Source organism: Monopterus albus, unplaced genomic scaffold (genome assembly GCF_001952655.1).
Source record: "Monopterus albus unplaced genomic scaffold, M_albus_1.0 scaffold24.1, whole genome shotgun sequence".
NCBI lineage: Eukaryota > Metazoa > Chordata > Actinopteri > Synbranchiformes > Synbranchidae > Monopterus > Monopterus albus.
In genome coordinates, this window is record NW_018127904.1 from 1,714,250 (window position 1) to 1,737,565 (window position 23,316).

The following is a 23,316-nucleotide window of genomic DNA, read 5'->3' on the forward strand; positions in this document are numbered from 1 at the left end:
CCTTGATTGCAACCAGTCGTCCTGTCCCTGCAGCTGAAAAACACCCCCATAGCATGATGCTGCCACCACCATGCTTCACTGTTGGGACTGTATTGGACAGGTGATGAGCAGTGCCTGGTTTTCTCCACACATACCACTTAGAATTAAGGCCAAAAAGTTCTATCTTGGTCTCATCAGACCAGAGAATCTTATTTCTCACCATCTTGGAGTCCTTCAGGTGTTTTTTAGTAAATTCCATGCGGGCTTTCATGTGTCTTGCACTGAGGAGAGGCTTCCGTTGGGCCACTCTGCCCTAAAGCCCCGACTGGTGGAGGGCTGCAGTGATGGTTGACTTTCTTTGACTTTCTACAACTTTCTCCCATCTCCTGACTGCATCTCTGGAGCTCAGCTACAGTCATCTTTGGGTTCTTCTGTACCTCTCTCACCAAGGCTCTTCTCCCCCGATAGCTCAGTTTGGCCGGACGGCCAGCTCTAGGAAGGGTTCTGGTCGTCCCAAACGTCTTCCATTTAAGGATTATGGAGGCCCCTGTGCTCTTAGGAACCTTAAGTGCAGCAGAAATTCTTTTTTTTTTTGTAACCTTGGCCAGATCTGTGCCTTGCCACAATTCTGTCTCTGAGCTCTTCAGGCAGTTCCTTTGACTTCATGATTCTCATTTGCTCTGACATGCACTGTGAGCTGTAGGGTCTTATATAGACAGGTGTGTGGCTTTTCCTAATCACGTCCAATCAGTATAATCAAACACAGCTGGACTCAAATGAAGGTGTAGAACCATCTCTGGGATGATCAGAAGAAATGGACAGCACCTAAGTTAAATATATGAGTGTCACAGCAAAGGGGCTGAATACTTATGACCATGTGATATTTCAGTTTTTCTTTTTTAATAAATCTGCAAAAATGTCAAAAATTCTGTGTTTTTCTGTCAATATGGGGTGCTGTGTGTACATTAATGAGGAAAAAATGAACTTAAAGGATTTTAGCATATGGCTGCAATATAACAAAGAGGGAAAAATTTAAGGGGGTCTGAATACTTTCCATACCCACTGTGTATGTATATAGAAAAAATGCTATATTTTAAAAGCAAAATGTCCCTTTAATCGCCCATCTACTAGGTAAAATGGAGTCAGCAGAATCTGCAGGCACCATTTTGCTTCAACCTTCATCTTAACTGGTGATACAAAGCACAGCACACTTAATAGACAAAACAAGCAAAAAAAGAACAAAGAGCAGCGAGTGACACAAGCACTGATCACAATTAATAACAGACATAAAACCTCACTGGGACAATGCTAATGATGTGACAGGGTTATACACAAAACAGCTTTCCTTCTCACTGCCAAGGACAAAGGATCAGAAGTGTCATTTTCTCACCAAATAGTTCCCTCCTGTGGCCTTTCACGGATCAAAACAAAGCAACAGCTCATAAGGTTAACTGAACTCTCCTGACAGAGAATTCTCATCCAGCCTACTCAAGGGTGCTATAAGACAAAAAGAGTAGTAAAGGATCTGCTGTGCTGTCGCATCTACTGAGATTTCTCTGTGTGCTGCAGTCAAGATGGAAGTTTTTCCTGCTGTTCCCAGCGCTTCAGTCTTACCCTCTCTCTTCCAGCGGTGGCGCCGTATGGAAGCGGTGGTGATGGCCGAGATGGAGATACGGCTAATGGTGGGCGTCACCTCCACCTGGAGCACCTTGCGCCCCCGTGGTTCATCAGGAGCGCTTTCTGGCAACGAGTTCCTCATGGCGTTCCCCAACTGGAGTCCAGATCAGTACAGAGTTAAATGACTGAACCAGGAAGATATCGCACTATACTATATTTTTCTAAAGAGTTTTTATATGACTCAGGTTCCAGTTACTGTAGTGTGTTTGTGTAATTAAAACCATGCATACAGTGCTGTTAGTCTTACCAGGAGAGGCTGGGAGTAAAGCTCCAGCTGAGCTCTGTACAGAATGTCCTCCAGAGCTTCCCGGCCCATCTCCCATTCTCCATTGTATCTACACATCACAACACAAAACACAAAAGCACACACCCCCGCACTTTAAAACGACATCAGGTTGTGAGCTTCTGATAAGATGCCTTGATGTCTGAGTCACATCCCCCTGAACTATTATTAGTCATTTAGTAATGCCTGTGGCTACAGTTAGGGAAGGAAAGTTTGGCACATCTGTAGTCAGAGCGATTATACCTCTCTGTCAAACATGGATCTAACCTTTCTTTGAAAGTACAAAACACAGTAAAGCTTTAAAGTCAACACATGCCTTAGAAATCCTGTGCAGTAAACATCACACACATACATATACACGCAAATCATTCAATTGGTCATACTATGCATATTTGTAGGCTGTGTAATTAATCATGTATTATAACATACAATTTTCAGCAGACTGACAATTTAGATATAATGAAACTGTTGATCAAATAGCACGCTGTTTATTGTTTATAAAGATGGTAAAGGACAGCCCCCAAGAACGCCTGGGATAGATGAACACTGAATGTTTAAATGAGCAAAAACAGGATGATAGCAAGTGCTGTTATTGTTACGTTTTCATCATCCAGCTCTGTGTTATGGATGATGTCATATCCCCACATTCAGTCGAGAAGGATGAGAGGAACCTCAATGATAAATAAATAAATAAATAACATATAAAGGAAGGTGAGCTGCACAGGCTGAGCTCTCTGATCCTGTCCTGCAGATGTAACAATCACACAGGCAGGGGCAAATGCGTGGGTTCCCTTTAGACTCATGATGAAAAGAATGGAATGAATGGGCAGGTAAAACAGACTCTCTGATGTTGTGAAGACTAAAAATGGGGGTGGGGTGTCCTAACATCCCTGCTCCCACTCTCTGTTCATGTGGCGTTCAAGTGCTCTCGCATTGTCCGACATATTGATCTAAATCCCAGGTCCTTCTGCATGCGTGAATTCATGTTGCCCTTCATGTGCGTCTGTTCAGGTCAAGGGTGAATGCGAGCTGGTAGCGAGGTGCCCTATGGCAGGGATTACTAACAAGGCCGTGGCTGCTTAATCGCCAGCCCGTAAATGCAGCTGCCGCCATTGTTACGGCAGGGGTTTTGGTGGTATGGCGTGCATTGAAATGCCGTGAAAAGCCAAACTTTTAAAAAATGTTTAAAAACTCAAATAGGCTATAAGACTAATAAACAGGTGGTCTGGAAGTCTCCAGTGGGAATGGGCTCTGCAGGTTATTTGGCTGGTTGAGCGTCCCCCTTCCCACTACGCAGATTGCTACTGTGTACCCTCATGGGGCAGAATGCATCCTCATCCTCTCCCTCTCTCCTTCCACACTATCCTCTGCAGTGGTGATTCCAGTTCATCTCTGAGGACAGGCTGTCATCGAGGAGCTGTAATTAGCTTTGCAACGACTGTCCCCATCTGGGATGAAATCACCTGCTCCCACAATGTACTGCCAATGTAATCGGCCTGTACATTGTGGAGCCGCTGTCCTTGACAGAGTGCTAGCATATGCTATTAAAAGATTTTGTGCAGTAGATCACGGCAAGCTAAAAGAGAGACCACCATCATTAGTGATGTCCTACAGAGGCAAACAACAGAAACGGGAAACATTTTATCTCATCTGTTAGCTATATTTGTACCTCATAAAGGAAATCTGTACATATTACATCTGTTAAAGTGATCTGTAAAATTTAAGATCATCTTCCTCTCAGTTACCTGATATGTTTTGCACAATTTCCTCAATTATAAGGTTTTAAAACATGGTGAGAAATGGCACGAATTAAAAGCCACTTGAAGCAGCTATATTAGATATTTTTTATAACAATGTACCAAATGATTGTAAAAACGATTTGAAAGAGCTGCTTGTGACAATCAATCTACAGAGAAGCATCATTTGAATATGAAGCTCTGCTCCAGTTTACAGAGCTTTATACCACATTTCAGCTCTGTCTGTCTTGTATCTAAACTTGAAAGTTCTCAGTGTTGTTTTTGGTCTCAGCAGGCAGCTGTTTTCAGCAGACAAACCTCTGAAACCCACCATACACAGTACCACCTGCTTAGTGCTGATCAGCATACAGACACAGTTAGTGGTTAGCTGGTAAACATGGTTAGGATTTAGCAGCTAAAGAGTTGGTTAGAAACCAAAAACAGCTGAAAGACTGGACTTGAATTCAACTGGTGGTCAGAGGCGCAACTCCAAAGAATGACAACGATGCTCTGTAATTGTTGGATGTGTAAATAAGCAACTATTTGCTCCCAGGTTAGCCATAGTAAAATTAAAGCTGATAATATGCCAAGATACATACATAGCATGATAAACAGCAGTCAGCATCTGCACCATGAATTCGGGGGCCAGCAGCACACGGTTGCACGGTTCCCTCCACAGCTTCTGTTGCTGGCGGGGGAAGCCACATACACACAACCTGAACCAGGAACACACACACACAGAGTTAAATGAGTAAGGTCTGTGAGGTCATACACAGTCACAAACAAAGGGAGCTGGTTTAGGAGTAAATGTTAAGTGAAAGGTTACAAGGTATTTTACTGTTTAAATTGCAAGTGCCCTCTGACCTCTGTAAGAAGCCTTCGGACAAGCCTGAAAGAGAAGAACAACTAAAGGGAGGATCAGTCACTACCTAGTGGCGTTTTCAGCCTGCTTTAATCGTGCCGAGCCGAGCGGGCACAGGTTGGCCTCTGTGTCCCTCTGTTCCTAGCACCAACGGTTCATTGTGCTGACTTGGGCTCAGCTGGCCCTGCTTCCAGCGAGGGCTAAGTGGGGCCGAGCTCCGCCTTCAACAAAGCCAGCATACTGAGACACACGATTGCTGTATCGTTGTGCTGAGGGAGTGTGCTCACACATTCAGCACTGATTTTTTTTTAAATCTGTAGTTTAATTGCACTTACTTGGTGTTCTGATGAGGGGTTAAAATAACGCCTAACCCCAAGCTCAAAAGTTCAGGGCGGCTCTGCCGCACACATCTCAGTTTAGCAGCAGAGGTCAATAAAATGCCATCAGTAAAACTAAACCAAGAGAATCATTTAAAAGTGAGCAGGATGGACAAGGTTAGATGACAGTGTTTGGGGTCTACTCTGTGCGATGGAGTTCACAGACAGAGCATTGTTCTCATGCTCTTAAATCTTCACAGTCACTGTTTTCCGTCTGTCTAGACTGAGCCTGCTTAAGGCGCTGTCTGCCTGCCCGCTCACAGCAGGGAAGTCTTCATGTCCTTAATTGTCTACAGGCTGCAGTGAACAATCACCATGTGATAGCTCCACTACGAAGCCTCATATCGTGAATTCTACATTGATACATTTCTCCTAACTCCAGGCTTTTTCATAGGTTCCAACACAGACGGAGCCAGACAGATGTCCGGCAGTGATACTTTCATTTGGCCAGTCACAGACAATTAATGAAAGCTAATGTCCTCCCGCAAAGTGGACAGTCGGTATCGAGGTCAGTGTATGGCTACAGGCTAGAAGAGGTCATTTAATCCTAGTTTCAGGAGAGCCAGTAATGAAGGTAGAAGAGGGGAGGGTGGAAAAAAATTTAAATAAACATGTTTTTTTTCCTCACCGTGAGCTCATTCTGCAGACCGACTGGTAGGAAGAAAGAGGCATGTAGACCACAGCAGAGTTGTAGCAGAGCATGAGGAAACACAGCACTTCAAACCTACAACCACAAAACACAGAAAGAAGCACAGTAATACAGACTCGTATTAGGCTCTAATCAACTCAGTTAACAAAGAGAAGTTGGTGAAGTTAAGAAAATCAGTTTTATTAGGAAATCAATTCAACCTCAAATTATAAATCCACATTCTAACCAACACTTGTTTGTTTTCCTCTACTGAGCAACTCTATAAACTGTTAATAGTCTACAAAGCAAACTGCTTACCTAAGCAGCTTTGTACCTTATGTAGATGCAAATCCTAAGTGCAGTAATCAGTGTGGCAGCGCTGCAGAATAAGGCCAAATACACAAAGTCCGAGACTAAAGATTCAAGTCTGACGACTGATGCTACATATTAAATGGTCATAAAATGTGACCTGGTCTTCAACTAAGTCACAAATACAGACCATCCCAATGTGCTGAAGCTAGAGTAATAAACCACAAAACAAAAAATCGTTTGTGTCTTTACTGACCACACTGATTAAACGTTCTCAGTGCTGGTGGAAAAAGTAAGTGAGCCCTTGGATTTAATAACTGGTTGAACCTCCTTCAGACAAACTGAGGCGTTTGCATACTTTTTCCAACCTACACTGTGAAAATATTAATGCTGCATGTGTGTTAGTGTGAGTTGTTGGGGAACAACCCAGAGGAAGACATTGAGTGTAAGGCCCATAATGGACTCTGTGCTCAGGGGGAGGTAAATGGCCTGGCTGTACTGTATATCATCAGTCGAAGTGAGCCAGCACTTCTTAGAAGCTCTGGGCTTTCTTCTCATAAACACTATCTCAGGCCCGGCCGCACAAATGGATTTCCAGATACAGTCATGGCCCAAAATATCGGCACCCCTGGATTTCTCTCAGATAACGCACCACTTCTACCAGAAAATTGTTGCAATCACAAATTCATTGGTAATTTCATGTTTATTTCTTTTGTTTGCATTGGAACAACACAAAAAAAGAAATAAACTGGACAGAATTAGTGACACCTTTTCAAAGTAATCAGAAATAGTTGTATTTCGAGCAAGTGATGCTCCTTTAATTTGTAATGAAACTCACCTGTAGCAATCAACAGGTGCTGGCAATATAGAAAGCATACTTGCAGTAGATGGCAGATGCAACGAAGGATTGTTTGAATGATGGTGTGTGCTACCAAATAATAAGTTGAGGATGTCAATAATTCTGTCCAGTTCATTTTTTTGGAGTTCTGTTAGGAATGTATCAGATTTGTTTTTTTTTTCCTCTGCTTTTTTGTGCTGTTACAATGCAAACAAAAGAAATAAACATCAGAATACCAAAGAATTTGTGATTCCAACAATTTTCTGGGAGAAGTAGTGCATTATCTGACAGAAATGCAGGGGTGTCAATATTTTTGGCCATGACTATAAGCTATGGCCCTGCTGAAAGCCATTCAGTAAATTTATGATGCTCCATGTTCATCAGATGTGCTACCAAATAATAAGTTGAGGATGTCAATAATTCTGTCCAGTTCATTTTTTTGGAGTTCTGTTAGGAATGTATCAGATTTGTTTTTTTTTTCCTCTGCTTTTTTGTGCTGTTACAATGCAAACAAAAGAAATAAACATCAGAATACCAAAGAATTTGTGATTCCAACAATTTTCTGGGAGAAGTAGTGCATTATCTGACAGAAATGCAGGGGTGTCAATATTTTTGGCCATGACTATAAGCTATGGCCCTGCTGAAAGCCATTCAGTAAATTTATGATGCTCCATGTTCATCAGAGCCAAGGACACATTTTGCCCTGGTGACCAGTATTACCTGGGCTACCCTTACATTATCAACTGCAATAGCTCACATGGATGTCTGTGTCTGGTTGTGCCACTGCTAACAAACATATACAAAGTGACCGAGGGGGGCATAATGAGAGTTAAGGGTTATGCTCTGATCATCTTAAAAGGTCTTTTTCATCTTACAGGCAAAAATGAAAACCTTTTCTTAAAGAAAAAAAAAGGACAAAGGAGAATACTGACATGGATTCAGTCTGGTATTCAGTCACGTGCATCAGTTACATGAATTTCCCGACACTGAGCAGCCTACAGCGCTGCCACCTCTCTGTATCCAAAAGAGTAACAAAGGTTTCATCCTCTGGTAACTCATTCAGTATGCCAGACTTAGCACTGTGTCTCTAAACTGTTGTGATGTTCTTACTACATCCCTAATTATTCCCTCTCTGTAAGCAGCTGCTGGAGTCTGAGTCGTACCTGTTCTGAGCTGTGAAGGTCTCTCTCTGAGGGTGAAGACCGCTGTACACCACCCCGATGAGGTCATGCTGACAGAGAGCCCCCTCTGTCAATGCCATGGACCCCAGGCTAGAAGGCTATACACACACACACAAAAGAGAAATATGGATTAAAAGCTTTTACAACATGCTAGTAAACTGGCAGTGAGATTGGTGGGAGGCAGCAGGTGAAAACAAGCAGTGACCTTCAAGTTGTTGACTGACAAACTTATGGCCTTTGCTCTAATGAAAAGCTGTGTTGACTAGTTTTCATTGTATTACAGTGGAATGATATTACTGGTGAGCCTGTGCCAAACTCTCACTTTGGACTGGATCACTGGAACTGGCAGCACTTGACTTATTCCTGATAATCCTATTTATCCATTTCCATTTTTTTTTTATTGCAACACAAAATAGCACATTTACAGGACAAAGGACATAACATAGAAGATGAGACAACAGACATTAACAAAAGAGACAAAGGGATTATTAAATGAAGTTGAGTATGTGAAAGTGTGTGGTGTGGGTGTATCCAACTCCTGGAGAATGTGTTAATAATGGAAAAAGTTTCTGAACTGCAGGGGTCCTGTAAATATAATAATAAGTCATCTGCATTAAAGACTAATTTTATGTTGCGAGTCAGTATCTTGTATTCCTTTGATGCTATTATTCTGTTGTATTGGTGCTGCCAGAGGTTCAATGAAAATGGCGAATAGAGATGGTGAGAGTGGGAATCCTTGTCTGGTTCCCAGGTGAAGTGTGAAACTTGTGAGGTCCACTTCCAAATTTAAGAACGGATAGTTATTAGTTTTCTTGTAGACTTTCTCCACTAAAATCTAAATGTTGAAGTTTTCCCTGTATCTTCTACAAAGTCATTCATGAAACATTATGCACAATTAGCATTTAAAAGGTTTTACTTGAATATTCATAATTGCATTTTGGATATTTAAAGTGACATTTTGACTAGTCGAAATTACAGTCCTGATCAGTAAGAATGACAATTTCAGATATCTACAATTCCTTTTTGGATATCCAAAATGACATTACTGATGTCACTGCGCAGATTTTAGCATCCCAACCACGCTCCTCAATTACAAAAAGTACTATCAGTAGTCTGACCTTCTTCATAGTGATATACAGTACACAGCATTAGTATCTCACTGCCTTCAGTGCCATGATCTCTGCATAAGTTCAAACTGCCTCTGATAAGACCGATCATGTTCAGCAGCACTTCATTTGATATTTTTTGCCATATCTTTTTTTTTTTTTTAAACTTAATAATGATGTGCGATTTTTGCTAGTGTTGGCAATGGGTATTCACAGCATGCTTGTGTTGTTGTTCAAGACCAGCCTGAAGAATACCTGGCAGATTTAATTGACATGGCATAAATAAAATTTGTCTTAAAATTTCTCTTTCTTTCAAGAGTCAAAGAGAAAAAGAAGGAGGTGTGAAGTACTGACTGGTTAGTAGTCAGACCATGACATTTCCCTTATTCTGAAGTCTCCAAATCTTCCATTGAACTACAAGTTAACTTATTTTGCATTTGCTATAAAGTGTTGCCCCCTTTTGAAGCAATTTTCACTCTGTGTGTTCTGCAGACAAGGCGACCACCTTCAGTCAAGTTTCCCTCAGCTCTCTTATAAAAGCCAAAATACAACCAGACCTCAAACTTAGTCCTCTTGAAAAAAACAAAACACAAATGCATGTTGCGTGCTACGTCTGCCACTGCATCTGACTGAGTGTTGATAACTTTGGCTGATGCTGGACATTACCCCTTCAGCGGGAGAAACCGTGAAACCATTTCATCCCTACTGATCAGAATCTAGATCCTCCCACAATTGATTTGTTCTAATTGTGGGAGGATCATTCTTGTTCTTGATTGTCTCTCAAAATACTATATTCTGTTTGGTTTTAGGTACTTTGGAAATTTGTTACTCAAAATATGTGTGTGGTGTTTGATCTTATGGTGTTTTGTTGCTGCTGGAACACAGGAATTTCCCCATTGTGGGATCAATAAAGTCCTACCTACCTAAATTTATGTCTAAGTGAGAATATGTCACAAGGCTACTTCATTTTGATGATGCGTGGAGCAAAAGTCACCTCTAAATTGAATTGATATTCTGTCCTAAGTATCTCGGGTGACTGAGCAGAGAAGGAGAGGAGGATGGATTAATTCAAAAAGAGAGACTGGAGTGTATGCTAATGCTGACAGCCTGGAGATAAGGCCATGCGATGTGCAGAGCCATACCACAGCTTAGGAAGCTTATGGTTCATGCACACACACACATTAGCCTCCGCCTCCTGCCTCCTTCATTCCCTCAGCATGAAGGGAAGAGCCTCTCAAGCTTGTAATTACAGTGATACATCGCCCCCAGCGCATGCCACACACTATAGTCTCATCAACACACACGCTGAGTGCCATCAGCTTTTTCCTACTTTGGACAGGAGGAAAAAAAAGTCTAAAAACAGTCAACAAGACACACTGCGTCCATCTGCCCTCAGCAAATGGTCAGAGGTCAGCATGTCCTTTTAAACACTTACTAATGAATTCCAGCTCAATACAATACTCAATACTGTGCTCTATTTTAGCAGTCAGGTCAGACATTTGGGGGGCTGCATAAACCCAGCATGACAGACAGCTACACTAAGACGGAGCGACAGAAGAGTGAATAGCACAGTTAGGAATTATTGATTTTAAAATTCCAATAACAAAACAAAGATGGAAACATTAGGAGAAAAGAGTAGAGTTTATAAATACTTAATAAAAGTGAAGGTGTGGTGAAGGGTTAGGGTTACACTGTTTGACAAGACAAACAGGCATCGTACCTCATGATATATCGATGGTTTGGACAGAGAAGGGATTGTGAAGGAGAGAAGCTTGCTGTTACCGTCTTTGTCCACAATCTCCTGCAAAAGTAAGAGTGATAAAGAGACCAAAAGATGCTGTGTCAAGTGAGGGAATGGAAAACAGTTTTTAAAAGCCTGGTACACAATGTTCATTTTTACTGAGAGTCAGTAAATGTCAGATTTGACTTGAGCTTTAAACTTTGTTTAGCTCCGGTCTGTGGACTGGGTTAATACTTGGCAGCGTACGGTTAACAACTGCTGTACAATCCACTGTTCCTCTTGCTGCTGCTTATGATACATGTCACTGACAGATTAAATGTCAATGCCAGCACCCTCACCACTCAAGTCCAATTTCACACTGTGATACATAACACAAAAGATGATGCCATTTCTAAGTGCCATGCCCGATTATCTCCACTAGTCGAAATGATAATCAAGTGCATTCACAGAGATATGCAGATGAGTGTTTTTCATTTGGCAAAAAACACTTTATGGCTGATTTGCTATGTAAATCAATTATGTGCAGCTGACAAGGACCTAAGTGGTGTGCAAGGGTCATCAAAAATAGTTTCTACTACATTTCAGCATAGGAGATAACATTAACTGACAAAGATGCTGAAATAACTGAGTTTTGTCAGTGTATGCTATTCCTCACTGTTATCTCTAGAATTTTTGGCAGATGTGGAAAGCAGGGGAGTTTTCATCACATCATCAAATTTGGATAATGTGCTTTAATTGAAATAGTGTTTCAAAGATCAGATTTCTGCTTTCTGACTTTGTGGGTTCACTGCAAGTAAGTGGATGCAAAGAAAACAACAAATATCAGTTCATCCATCCGCCAGTCCAAACTGGTTTTAGAATGAGGAACCATAAAGGCTTTTATCCCTTTATTATTGCATCCTCCCTGACATTCAGCATACTGTTGTTCAGGCCTTGCCATGGCTTTCGTTGGCGAGCAGTCCATCTCTGAATATGTGACGGGACTGCTGAGAGCAAAGCTGTTTATCACGGCTCAGTGGGCAGTGACCATAGGCAAGAGAGGGTTATGAGCACATACAGTATATGTGCACGTGTGTAGAGTGGCTTAGACACAGAGGAATAAATCATTTATGGATATACCTCTAGCTGGGTCAGCTAACATAGAGCTCTTTCTATTGACATCTCTATAGCTCTTAGGCCATTTCCCAAGGGTGCGTCCTGGTGATGCAATCTATCCTCTGTCTATCCATTAACTAAGCTTTTCAGAGGAGATGGCCTTTCTTATCAACAGACAAGCCTTGCTAACCTGTATTAACTCTAAAACATAACCAATGATTTGCATATCGAAACTTGGTTTTTCCAAAATAACGCCTGACTAACTGCAAAGATCCATTCATAGCCATCTGTACAACTGTAAAAATTAAATGTCAGATATGATTCTAAGAATCATTTAGATCCTGCTTAGCTAATTATCAGATGATGTGTCTGAGTTGCTCATTTATGACCAGACTGATGATAAACAGCAGTGTTGCGATCTTCTGTCAGAGTCAGTCAGGGGGCAGCGTCCATCATGCTGTAGGGAATCAGCCTCTAAAAGACACTTTACCTTCACGCTGTTCACAGTGATGCCCATGTGCACCAACTGTTCATGTAAATGAAGGGTGATGTTCATTTGTTTATACTTTACCGACTCTTTCCTCCTTTTCTACAGTCACTCTGTGGTTGCCATTTTGCATCCCTCTTTAGTAACCACGTGGATATGTTAAAACAGGGATGCAAACTGACACACAAAATACATCTCACAGCTAACATGTTTAGAATTCACATATGTTTTATCAAAGATCATGCCTTCCACTCTCTCACCACCACCACCACCACCACCCTCTAGCTGACACCCACCAGGTTATAGATGCCCAGGAGGAGGGCCTCGATGCAGCCATTGCTCTGGCGATCCCTGCTGGCCGTGACGCGCAGGTAAACCCACACCAGCTCCGGTAGGAACTGCAGGGTGAAGCGTCGCAAGCGGTCCTCAGCGCTCCGGTACAGTTCGAACAGCTGGTGGCATACAGGCTCCAGCAGCTGGATTGGAGGAGGAAATAAGTAAATGCAGCTCTGACACCTTATTAAAATATGCACAATGGTTATTGGGTTATTCTAATAAAGTTACGCTGAGAAGGAGTTCAGAAAGTACATTTCATTTACAGTGTCACTCTACAAACCTAATTTAATATATCTCTAAAAACTGGCATCAACAGTCCAACAATCCAAGTGTAACGGTCCAACAATGACTGGTTACATTTTCATCCATGAGCAGCACGTCTCTTTTTGGACATGTAATCCAAAATATCCAATCAACAGAAAGGTCTTTTTAGTGTGGACCTTTTTTAAGAAATTTCAGAGATCATCTTAAGTGGCGTTATCTGTTATATTTCAAAGTTAATCAGTTTAACATACCCAAAACAAAGCACATACTGAGGTGCAGATACAATCCAGTTTCTCCCATAAGCAACAGCCTTTCTGAGCAGTCACCAGGAGGACAATGAAACAGTATCTTTTCCTTCACAGCTCTTATTTCAAAACATGAATGGGTATCATCCTGACTAGAACACGGAGGGAAACTTTCGCTGCCGGGAAGTAGTGGGAGGTGCAGTGGGTATAAAGCACTACAATGAAAGTCTTGTCAGATCCAGTCTCAGGGCAGCCAAAGTGTTTATACTGTCCAGGGGTCAGTGAAGAGAGTGTCCACACAGCACTAGCATGTCTCTGTGTGAACACTGTACCCTGGCTGACCCTGAAGTAAGCAGCAATTCATTGACGAACTTGGCAAAGCTTTTGGCCTTCCATGTCATTGGCAAATAAAAAATAAATAAATATAACGCACCCTAACATGCAACAGTTAAGCATGCTTTACAATCCCTCCCTCGCTCACACACACACACTCTCCTGGATTGCTTGTTCAATCATTAATGGGACTGTGCGGCCAGATTGACAACACTAATGGGATTTATGTCCCTGGTTGTTTGACTCCCAGATTCGACCATGAAAAGAGCAGACAAAAGAGAACTGGTGGCACGAACTGTATCATTAGAGTGAAATTAAAGTCCCGTTTCATTGAGTGCCTCAGGCTTTTACTCAAAAGGTCTTTTAGAGAAAATAATGGTTTATCCCTGTTGCTGTAGAAAACACCTGTACATTAAAGAAAAAAGACAGTATGCCTAATAATATAACCCGAGTTTGTGACCAAGTCAGGTGTATATACAGTACAGTACGGGTGTCTGAATCTCTAACGCTGCATTAGCTTTTCCAGTGTGGGCAGCAGATGTTCCAATCTGTCAGAGTGCTGTGTGTGTGTGCCATCTCACTGGTAACGTGGCTGGCACTCTTACTATGTCTGTCCATCATACTCTTGCAGAGCACTGTGTGCATGTGTACCCTGCATGCACAGTCATGCCAGTTTCCTGCTCGCTACTATGACGACATCATGTGAGCCACAAGCAACACATTTCTATGAGCTTAAACAGCCATATTTGAGAACCTATGTATGTGTGTGTGCACTTGGTGTTTCACCTCGTTGTTGGGGTCCTGGATGACTCTGTAGAGTGCCGGCACCAGTGACTTCTTTAGATGAAGGGTGCCGGCGTAGCTGGGGATGTGGGTTTCTGGTAAGGACTGCAGAAAGAAAAGAGAAAGGTTTCTTGAGTGATATTGCACAGTTTGCACGTCCTCACCAGGCTAGAGGTACGACACATAAAGTCTATGCATTCCCCTGGTATCCTACCAAATATGGGAAACAACTTTTTTTTAATTAGCAAAAAACTAACAAATGTTGACTGTCATACGAGCCTTTTTAGCAATGACAAATATCACTAGGTTTTTCTATAAGCCCCCTTACAATTTAAAAACAGGTGTGTTATTGCTATAACAAGGTGTTATTACTAATATTAACAACGGCTCTGTTCAATTCAAATGTCTAAGTACACCATGACAGTGTGGGGTAGCATTTACAATACCAGGTCCCCGGTTCTGAAGCAGCTACATGGATTTCAGCCATCACTAATTTTAATATTTATATCTGTGCTACTGTGACATGCCAAAATGCCATTCTGGGAAATGTGGAGAAATCACTGACTGGGTAAGTCTGTAAGGCAGGTTAAGTAAAAGTGTGGACACTAATAAAAAAAAGAACCACAAAATAACTTGAAGGTACAGAACATAACAGAGTGATGATATCTGACAGGCTCAGAATACCCCGGGGTGAATTTCTTTAAATGATCACCAGTGTGCGACTATCTGCAGATGACAGATGGCAGAGATACCCTCTCAGCATGGCCTCAGTGTGGTCATTCTGAGGACAGAACACAATGTGCCTGGTCTGCACCATGAGTCATACCAATCTATTTCTCTCACTATTCATCATACTCCCTCCTTTCTCTCTTTTATATTTTTCTGTTATCCTCTGACCCCCACCCCCCAACCCCAAATGCTGGGATAAATTTATCAGACTTGCCTGGTTGAGCTTTTCTTTAGAGGAATTGTCAGTATCTGTGACATTACCAAGTCTGCCCTAATGCAGTTTAAGAGCAAAACTAAACTCACTAATCAACTGCGTGTTAATCATCTTTTCAGATTCAACACACTTTCCTCAACATCACTGTGGCTATTGCACATGTTTATACAGAGCTCAGGTAATTCAAAGGATAAGGTCACTCTCTATATTAACAGTCTCCATACAGAGACTAAAACCAACGGTGAATTGCCTCTACTCATTGTTAATGTCCGTCAGTGTGTCAGTCCTGGATCAACTTAATCGTTTCTGCCATAGACCTCCACTGTTGTTCAAAAACAATTAAAAACACATCAGTGAAACACACCACTGCACTGGGTGACATTTTTTAAATTAGCAAACCCCAGACCTGAGCATGAGGAGCAGCGGAATGTAAACAAAGCAGGGTGCTCGTGCATGCAAAGTTGACTCTGACTCTGCAACTGGTGCATTTCTACTAAACTGTAGTTAGAGTTGGTGACCCTTGCACACTCTACATACTCTGGTATCACAGTCCACCCACACTGCCTCCAACGAAGAGTTCCAGGAGTACACTTCATAAAGTCATGGTGGTCAACAGAGAAGGGTCTTTACCTTGAATTCTGAGAGCCATTCTTCGACAACACCACGCTCTGAACCCAGCATCTTTCTCAGCGATCTCCTCTAGGCTGCCTAGTGGACAATGAAAGATAGAGCAGAGAGGGGAAAGAGGAGATAGCAATACAGTGAAAGAAAAGGAGAGCAAAGATTGTGAAAAAGAAGAAGACATGGGTGAGGGCAAAGTGGAGAAGAGAAAGGAGAAGAGTTGGTTAAAGAAAGGGCACAGGAAAATGCAGGAAAGAAGTCAGTATTTACTCAACCAACATACTCAATAACAAAAGCTCTAATATTTTAATGCTGTACAATTTATTTTCATAATGTTAATACGCCATTTTCACATTCGCAATATAACAAGAAACACAAGGTATAAGATAACAAAGTGCCTTTCGTTTCACCAAATATATTCTGATCCCTAGCTGTAGGCGCACTGTTATCCTACTCCTGTTCTCGGGATCCAGCAGCTAAAATTATCTTCAGCAAAATGCCCAAAATAACAAGTCATTTCTTCCTCGGACCTCATCCCATGCAAAATACATTCACATCAATTATCCCGTAGGAACCAGGCATGTGTCTCAGCATGAGAAAGCAAGTGTGTGCGTGTGTAGTCTGATGGAGTGAGGTGGAGCAGCCACAGGCCCAAAAGACAGTTTGGATACGAACTGCAGGTGATGTGGTGAGGGACCCAGTGTGCCAAGCTGTCAAAATGTCAGAGGAAAACCACGCTTACCTAGAGGCAGATGTAGTAGACACCCTTCACCGAATGCTATCATGACTGAGGTACCATTATTGAGATTTCGGAAGGGCAAAAGCTGAAAATACATGTATAGCAACAACCAGAGCTGTGTGGGCCACAGTTCTGAGTGAAATCTGTAATCAACCACTGTGACTTAAACAGCTAATTTATGAACTCAACCAGACATTAATGGGAATAAGAAATCAACCAATTCCGTATGAATTTACAGCCTGGATGGTGCTATTAACCTCACCAACTGCAACTACCCACAACAGGCATATAAATGCTTTATCCCTGACTCCAGCCTCAGCCACGTGGTGTTGTGTGAATCATGGTCACACTGGAGTCTTTCTGGCACCAAGAACCAACAACTAACATAACATCAACTGTCATGTTTCATGCCTTATTAAAGGAAATGCTTTGCGTCAACATGTGTGGCCTTGTCATTTCAAGGACACGGTGCCATTGTACAAGCCCTGCCAAAGCATGTTTTTGAGAAAGGAGTCTGGTTTCTTAGTTCACTCACCTCGGTTAAGCTACACCACCACTGAAGCCTTAGCCCTTGAAGAAAAAAAAAAGGACTGTGTGGCTCATAAACTTGTGGTTCTGACTTGATGGGATTAAGGATTACGATTAACTCAATATATTCAAAGTGAAAAGATCACACTGAACATTTCAGGCAGGAGCCACTGTTAGCTGACTGTAAGCTACATCCAACACACCGACTCTGTTATCTGCATGCTTAAAACACAACTGTCTTTTTTATCAAATACTGTGGATGTGCTGGCGATGTTCAACTAACCTAAACTGAGGTACTGCAACACTGATAACACATACTGATATACCATATGCCATGAAATATAACACATATTGTTACATAAGAATACAAGAATACAATTGTAATTAGAAACCACATTGTTCAACTATTGTTCAAAGGAGGCAAAACCTGTTGCTGACTTCTGCTCTGAAATTTAGAAGTGACAAATTTAAGCATTGCTTGTGGGCCTTTTTAAATTCAAGGCAAGACTAAACATAAATGCAACAAATCCTATTTATACTGAGGCAAACCTTTAAGCAGGACTACCTACAGTACCCTGTGGCTCCTCGGTATTCCACACCAGTGTTCAGAGGATCTCACCCAAATCCAATATAAAATGATGCATGACTTCCCGAATGTTGAAGATAAGCCTGAAAATGTTACAAAACGGGCTTGGAGGAGCAAGATATCAGATTCGCTGTTGGGCTGGAGGAGACAGAGCTCATGTTCACTACTCAGAGCAGATGACGATCTGAACAAATGAAATCGTTTTGTGTGAGCACACTCCTTAAATCTGTGGGAAATGAAAGGTTCCATTTACTTAGCTTGTTCAGCTCTTGTGAAAGGCTGACTCATCCATTTCCACTGGCTTGTCAAACTGTCAAAGACTCGCTGAGGTGAAATTCTCCATCGACAGGGCAGGCTTAACAGTTACCATGGGAACTATGGTCAAGTGACTTTCAGGCGATGGCGAAAATTCAACAAGATGTTCATTTCGGAAAGACAAATAAAAAATACTAAATAAATAAAAAACCCAAAACAAAACAACAACAAAAAAACAAGAGCACCAACACATGTAAAGATGTCAGAATTTGTTGCCTGCATATGTCAGTAGCACCATAACACTAGAAGTGAGAGCTCATTGTTGCCTTTTTCGTATAACAAAGGTGAAAACACAATACCAGAGGAATAGCATGTGCTTAACTTTGGTAAGAGCACCTGTAACTGCAGTATAAAGAAAAATGCACTCCATGAATCAGATCATCAGGGGACGAACTGTCAACAGCTCATGTTGAAATGACATCGGCACTCTCTGACAGGTCAGGCTGATACTTTTCAAGAGTAACATTTTGCATAACTAATTTTCACAATATAGTCTATATATACCTAAATAACATGTGCACACTTAAGACTTTCCAACAGAGGATTTAGTCTGCACCACTTTCCACAATTCGGACAAATGTAATGTTTGTGTTTTGCCTCAGGATTCCATGCGTAATTGAAAATGTATACTTTTATCTCAATATGTACACTGTGTATAAAACCTTAAGGTATTTATGTGGTCTCAAGGCTGAAACTAAATGTTCCCAATTCAGCTGTTCATGAGTATCAACACAGTACAAAATATGCGTTGACTTTAAAGGCAGCTTGTTGTGCTGCTGTACGTACCTCAGTGTCCCAGAACTCAGATCTCCACTAGGAGAGGCAAATGGTTGTCCACAGTGTCACGCATCTGTCACTCACTGAGGCTCACCTGCAACAACATGGAGGAAAAAGATCCATCACCTCTGATCATCCTGTGAAAACTCATCCAAAAGCATCTGCATAAAAGAATGATTAAACTGAATTATCAAAGCTTGTGCAGGCCATAGTGTTACCATGTGCCATGTTTGTGTACATGTCCAGCATGGCAGTTAGACAAACCTGTATAACCAGCAGGGACAAAACTATCTTCAGTCTTGGGATGAGGCTTATTTCAAAGTCGAAATTTCAAGTGAGTGAGTGAGGGACATAGGCTAACTGAAACCATCATATTCTCACATTTTAGGATGCTCTTTTGTTTTAAAATTGACTAAAATATTTAATCGATTGTCAAAATAGTTGTCAGTTATTTTTCTTTAGAAAATAGCAAAATAAAGACAGACAACTTTGAAAGGCATTACAAATAAACTTCAGCATTTCACACAATGGCTCTGAAACAGACCTATTTTATTGAAAAGTTAAATTCTGTTGGTAGCCAAACAATATTTATGACAAATAAACAAGTGAAGAGACTCAACAAAACAGCTGACAACCTGGAATACAGTGGATGGTTACTACAACAGCACCACCTGCCACTAAAGACGCTCAGATGTAAGGTTAAAACACCTCTATGATCTTGAGAGGTCTAACGGGTACTTTATAGAACATGCAAACAAACAGCATGTCTCAGAATGGGAAGTATTCTTTTTTTTTTTTTTACTTGAAGGTTACTTTGAGTCATGCACAAGCAGTCAGTTTTTGCTTATTGTTGCATAGCAACAGTCAGCTGGCTAACTTGTTGTCCTCACTTGCTAAAAATGCATCTTGTGGATCCACACCCATAGTGTTCACTGTATTTGGGAGAATGGATCAAGGTTTTAGTGACGCACAACAAGACGCTGCGGAGAACCTCCTCTGCACTGCTGCACTGTATGTGCCACGCCAGTGAGCACTCCACTTGAAGCGAAGCATTTCCAACGCAACCTTGTGTTTATCTGAAGAGCACATTATATTAGTAATTCGTCACAAAGGGTTAAGGAAACTGCCATGTGGACATCCCATCTGCCTAGAATGATGTGTGTACCCTCTTAATCTATCGAGAGTTGTAAAGGAAGCATTCATTTTCCCTCGCCAGATAAAGTGTACTTGTAGTGTGACTCATCATAGCAGAGGGTAACAGTGGCTCCAGGCTGAGTAAAACATGCATAGGGAGGGACAAGGGATGAGTAATACGACATACTTCAGTATAATCTGCAACATAAATACATTCCATGCTACAGTAGTTGACAGAAGCTTGAAAGATGAAGTCTGAACAGGAAATACTTTAAATCCCTTAGAACCAGATACAACCACGAGTCCCCATAAGAAGTGATCAACTTCTTATCCCATTCTATCTCTGTGGTAGAGATCACACTATGCCTCAGAACTGAAGCAAATAGCACAGGCTTTTGATTTGTCAGACATTTCACATGTTGGGTTAGCCAGAAATTTGCTTTTATTATTAACAAATTCTGTTCATAAAGCCATTTCCCAGAATGCAAATTATATCCTGTTATTCAGAATACCCACATTGTGAAATAAAGTTACATATACTGAGGAAGGAGTTAGCGCCACAGTGTCAACACTCGCACAAACAATCTTTGACTTTCACTAAGGTCGTTTTCCCACGTTCAAACGGTATCGCAAATCAATCATAAGATCATAGAACATCAAAATTGTGTAAAGGAACTGGGTTTTATAACTGTACAAACTTTGTTTCTTCTGTTGGGCTTCTGAACTTCATCCATTTAAGGTGTAATGCGACATTTGCAAGGACATTTGTAATTACCTATCAAGCTACACTCCTTGCTTTACTTTATATACTTTTTACAGTAGTAAATATATGAGATACCTCTAACATATCCTATCATGTATGACTGTTGCTCACTCCTGCCCTTTATTTATTTTTTTAAGCACAGCTATTCAACAATAAGGAATACATATAGCAGGAAGTCTCTACAGCCAAACTGTAAGATAAGAAAAATAACTGTACGGTTACATGCCATTCACCAGTTTCAGTCTAAAGGAGTTTCCCTGTTATACAGGTACACCCCAAAAGCAAACATAGCAACATGAAACTACTATAAGAATAAGACATACTATTCCTGTTACCCAGACAATCTAGTCTAGTTACAGCAACAACATAATTAGCTGTACTTGGACGCCACAGTGTAACTCCTCCCCACTCTGCACCCATCTCATCCCAGTATCTGCATGTCTAGTAACAACAGCGCTCTCCAGCCAGCCTTCGCTGTTGGCTAAATAAGTCATACACCTAATGAGGCCTGGTGAATGAAAATAATCCAACTTTCCTTCCAAGGCTGCTCTTCCTCTACACAGGGCCTGCTCATTGTCTTGTGGTAGGGTTCATAAGGGAATAGGAGAGTGCCAACCCATCCTGTTTACAGCACTTCAAACCCCAAATCACAATGACACACCACTAAACAGTCCACGGAGTTGAGACATAGCCAACAAGTGCATTTCGGAAAACCGAGTTTCAAGACAGAACAATTGTAATGTACAATTTGCTTCTCTGTCTCTGCAGTCCGGGAGTTTCAAGACTCACTTGCTCTACCAAAACAATAAACTGTCATAAATATTAAAGTCTGTAGTAGTATCGTCACCATTTGACCTCAGAACTACACTCAGTTGCCAGCTGGCATAATCTAATATTAGTGGAATGGCATTCACAACAAAGGAGCAAAATTAAGCCTTTTGTTCAAATATTTACCATTCAATATGTTGAAGTAAGAACTTTTTGGAAAGTAAGAATCTTATTGATAACTGGAAGAGAACGAGCACTCGGCCTCGCCCTACTGGAGGTGTTACACTGTATTCTGTGGTAGTGCAATACCAAGTTTGCCTTCAGGTTATATTAAGTTTATACACAACAGCAGTGATTTAGTATTTGAACTATAAAGCAGAATTAATATTTAATATGAATTACTATTTTCACGGTGTAGTTCTTACTTTATTGTCCCATCCCTATGGTCTTACCAGCACTGATTAATACATAACTGGGAAAAGGGTCAGTGAGCAGCCTCGTTATGCAGGTGCTGAATGATATGTGTTGTTCTGACTGTACTTGGGCAGGAGGGGAACAAACCGCTCACCATCGGCACTGACTGAGACCATTTTTATTCTGGAGCCTGGAACCTCAGCGGTCAAATTAAAGCTAAAATCCAAAACTATGTTAATATCTCACATACCTGGGCAATGCTGCACTGTGTAGGTGTTTGCGCCATGGCTCCACTCTCACCCACACACAGTTTTAGTCAGCCCTTTCTCCTGCCGCCAGGAGATACATGGCTAACAACAGCTGCATTACATGAAATATGTTGTGCGACACTTTACACAAATGCTACAGTTATGCTAATCAAGTCAGTTCTATGGCAGACACCTAGCTTATATGCTAAAGCCAACATTCTGTCCTGTGTACTGCATGTGTGTTTACCTCACTGTAAGCATCAACAAACCTTAAGGTGATGTTTGACTAATACATTAGGTGGCGTCCTCAAACACCGCATATCACCGATTACAAACCAATGAATAGCGTCCTCAAACACCAAACACTGCATATCACCGATTACAAACCAATGAATCATACAAGTAATTGTAACTAGGTGACTTATTAAACCAGTGTAAAGAAACATGTCTGCAAAGTACAGGGACTTTCAACACTGCTGCACCCACAGCAGAGCAGGCGTGATAGACCTAAAAATCCAAACAGCTAATCTGTTCCTGTTATGATCTACAGCAGACAGTACACATTTTCCCTGCCATGGCTGGCAGTTTTGCAGTTTTGCAGTTTTGCAGTCATGAATTAAACTAACCACCACTGAAAGATCTGACACTGTCAACACCTATTATTTGGATTTTGGGTTACAAAAGGGGTTTTCCATTGATGATTGTTATAGTCGCTATGTGAAGAAACAACCACTTTATTTGCCCACAGTGTGAACTAGAAATTTAATGACTCACCACGAGTCAGCAAGCGAGGATTCACAAAATCCATCTAAGCAAAGCAAAGTGGAAGAACATTTGCAGAAAAATGAGGACAGTGGAGCATTGTTATAACAAATGCAAATGCTGCAGTAGTATTAGTCAGAAGTGTGAAAACTGGGTGCAATATGTAAGTGTAACAAAAATGTCCTAAACACTCAAGCAAAGGATAGCTGTAGTTTGCTGCAGGCCTACAAACAAGTGGTGTGATCACACAAACACATTCTGTCATCTGAACCACAGCTGAAATGTCACTTTTTTAATATTCAGTTTGTTCAACTCCGCATGAACTAGCACTTGTAATCAAAACTGATATCCACACACAATTACTTTTGAGTTAAATCATCAGAAGGAATTTTAGCAAACTGTCACGCCATGAGATTAGTGAAATATTTTGGCAGAGGAAAGCTGAGGAGGGTCAAATC

General features: G+C 41.3%; 1 protein-coding gene across 10 annotated transcripts in view; it reads right to left on the reverse strand.

The window, feature by feature from the left end:
* Positions 1-23,316, reverse strand: part of LOC109957131 (protein FAM126B-like) — a 36,910-nt gene that overhangs the window by 1,713 nt on the left and 11,881 nt on the right. For 5 of the 10 annotated variants that reach the window (XM_020594776.1, XM_020594772.1, XM_020594770.1 and 2 more), the window contains exons 2-12: positions 18,779-18,863; positions 15,834-15,911; positions 14,264-14,365; positions 12,596-12,775; positions 10,697-10,777; positions 7,853-7,968; positions 5,543-5,638; positions 4,275-4,391; positions 1,904-1,991; positions 1,594-1,750; positions 1,370-1,390 (exon numbers count right to left, since the gene is read on the reverse strand). In XM_020594776.1, coding sequence (XP_020450432.1) covers positions 1,370-1,390; positions 1,594-1,750; positions 1,904-1,991; positions 4,275-4,391; positions 5,543-5,638; positions 7,853-7,968; positions 10,697-10,777; positions 12,596-12,775; positions 14,264-14,365; positions 15,834-15,884 — 1,009 coding nt within the window. In that variant the 5' untranslated portion in view covers positions 15,885-15,911; positions 18,779-18,863. Of the gene's footprint in view, positions 1-1,026; positions 1,751-1,903; positions 1,992-4,274; positions 4,392-5,542; positions 5,639-7,852; positions 7,969-10,696; positions 10,778-12,595; positions 12,776-14,263; positions 14,366-15,833; positions 15,912-18,778; positions 18,864-23,316 lie in introns of those variants that run through there. The other 5 variants (XM_020594771.1, XM_020594779.1, XM_020594778.1 and 2 more) reach the window with 5 other exon arrangements.